The sequence below is a fragment of the Frankliniella occidentalis genome, unplaced genomic scaffold (assembly GCF_000697945.3).
Source record: "Frankliniella occidentalis isolate FOCC.00 unplaced genomic scaffold, Focc_3.1 Scaffold69, whole genome shotgun sequence".
Lineage (NCBI taxonomy): Eukaryota > Metazoa > Arthropoda > Insecta > Thysanoptera > Thripidae > Frankliniella > Frankliniella occidentalis.
Window position 1 is genome coordinate 110160 of NW_026267199.1, and position 2141 is coordinate 112300.

A 2141-nucleotide genomic window follows, 5' to 3' on the forward strand; every position below is an offset into this window, starting at 1 on the left:
CGAATCGAATCGAATCAGTCCAAATTCGAGCCCGAATCGAATCGAAAAAAAAATCTGTTGTATTTTTCACGCGGTATTTTTAAACTCATTTAAACTGGCCTTGTACCGTAGATGTTCGACGACTGTACAGTACAACGTGTAGTGCGGGCATAGAGCGGGTGCCGCACACTAGACCCCAATGCGATTCGATGTCGAACCAACGCCATTCGAAATTTAGAATTATTCGACACCGAATCAGGCAAATTCGAAATCGAACGAATTCGAACCAGGCCGATTCGATTCGATATCGAACAATTCGCACAGCTCTAATGAATGTCCAAGAACAGCCTGTCGATTGGTCGATTTTAAAGAGCCACAATTTATTGCAAAATTATTGTTCACGATCTTACACTTCTGGCTTACAGTTACACTTCAGTTAAACAGCGTCCTCTTGCGCTGTTTGAAGTAACCGTGTACATACCTGGTCGGCAGGGCGATGGTGGCTGCGGCGCCGGAGGGGCCGTGGTCACTTCGACGTCGTGCTCCATGTCGGCCCATCGCCCCGTCAGCCCCGCGTCAGCCGCCGTCTGCAACACGTAGCAACGACGGTCACAATTACAATTTCCGAGTCGTCGGCCGGACACGCCGGACAACCCTCCTGCTCCTCGCAGGGGTCCTGGCGGGCCGGCGCGAGGCGGCATCGGGGTGGGGGCTTAAGTCGCCCCAAATGTGGGTTAGAGTGATGCTTCGAGATGAGGTAATTTGCATGATGATGTGTCACAGTGCGTCACGGCGGCGCGCCAACCTGTGAGCTCACCCTGAGATGGAGGGGGAGGGGGACTCCTGCCCCGAGGGGACTTCCCATGGGCCTGCCCACAGCTGCGCTGCTCACAGATGTCTCCACCATTACAAACCCACCCTCTCCCCCAGTCTCTCTTCCCAACGATGTCCCTTACACTGCCTGTCTGTCTGTATGTCTGTCTGTCTGTCTGTGTCTCCAGCTTCAGCTGAACGACCATGCCTCAGCCCCTGCCAAGTGGGAGATAGGCAACTACCCCAACAGGCCTACATTCTGTTGCCTATCTACGAGGCGCTCACGGCACTCGGGTCAGATCACAAATTTTCGTTTTTTTTCTACAGAATGGACATTATTGCCTCATACTTTGTTACATTTTCATTCTTCAGCCCGCTTCAGCCACATTTTCTACAATCTCTCTTCCTTCCTGGGGCAAATAATTTCACACACACACAAACACACACGTACATACACGAACAGCAGAAAAACAGATCATCGTAGATAAAACCAAACTAAACGCATACTTGACCCTTCCTGTAAAGTCTTTGCCCTTTCACAAATCCGATTCCGATAGTGTAAACTAAAACTCGGTCTCTCTCGCACACACCACTTCAACACCGCGGGCGCGCGCCCTCTTTGCCGCAATGCTAAAGCGTTGGGTAAGACCGATGCGCGGGCGATAAGCGTCCCCCCTTCCTCCGGTCCTGCCCGGAGCGGTGCACGGCACACCAGGCCGAGGCCGAGGCGCGCACCAATGCATTCCAATCGCGCGGGAGAGGGCCATGCATTTAAACACGCGCGCGCGTGTTTCCGCATCCGCGAGCCTCTTGCTCGTATTGCGGGGCCGAGAGTTCTCGCTCTCTCTCTCTCTCTCTCTCTCTCTCTCTCTCTCTCTCTCTCTCCCTCCCTCCCTCCCTCCATCCTCTGCATTAGCGCACGACCGCATCCGGCCGCAGAGGACGTACGGTACCGTGCGCCGCAGTGCCCCCCTTTTAGCAAGCCGCTCGCACAAGCGTTTCGCCTCCAGTCGCCTGCTCTTCTTATGCGTTTTTCTCCCCTCCCCCTCCAAATGCCACCGAAAAGAAACGGGCAGGCATGTATATATATACTATGCCATGCCAGAGGGACATGAATCTTCTCTGGTATGACAATCGCAATAAAATGTCGTGTGCCAAGTGAGAAGGAAAGTGATTCCGACGTTTCCCCCTCTCATCAGACCCGTGGAGGGTGAGGAGGAGGAAGAAAGGCCGCAGACAGACGGGGGGTGCGAATGCGAAACGCAGCGATCGGGGCTAGGGGGTGTCGCGTTGCTGAAGGGAGCATATTTCCGGGGGGAGGGGGGGAGAGTGAGAGAGATAGACAGAGG

General features: G+C 54.2%; 1 protein-coding gene across 3 annotated transcripts in view; it reads right to left on the reverse strand.

Annotated features, from left to right (window-relative positions):
* Window positions 1–568, reverse strand: part of LOC113204256 (5-hydroxytryptamine receptor 1A) — a 46221-nt gene extending 45653 nt beyond the window's left edge. For all 3 annotated transcript variants that reach the window (XM_052268461.1, XM_052268462.1, XM_052268460.1), the window contains exon 1: window positions 461–568. In XM_052268461.1, coding sequence (XP_052124421.1) covers window positions 461–537 — 77 coding nt within the window. In that variant the 5' untranslated portion in view covers window positions 538–568. The remainder of the gene's footprint in view (window positions 1–460) is intronic.
* Window positions 569–2141: the final 1573 nt, after the last annotated feature.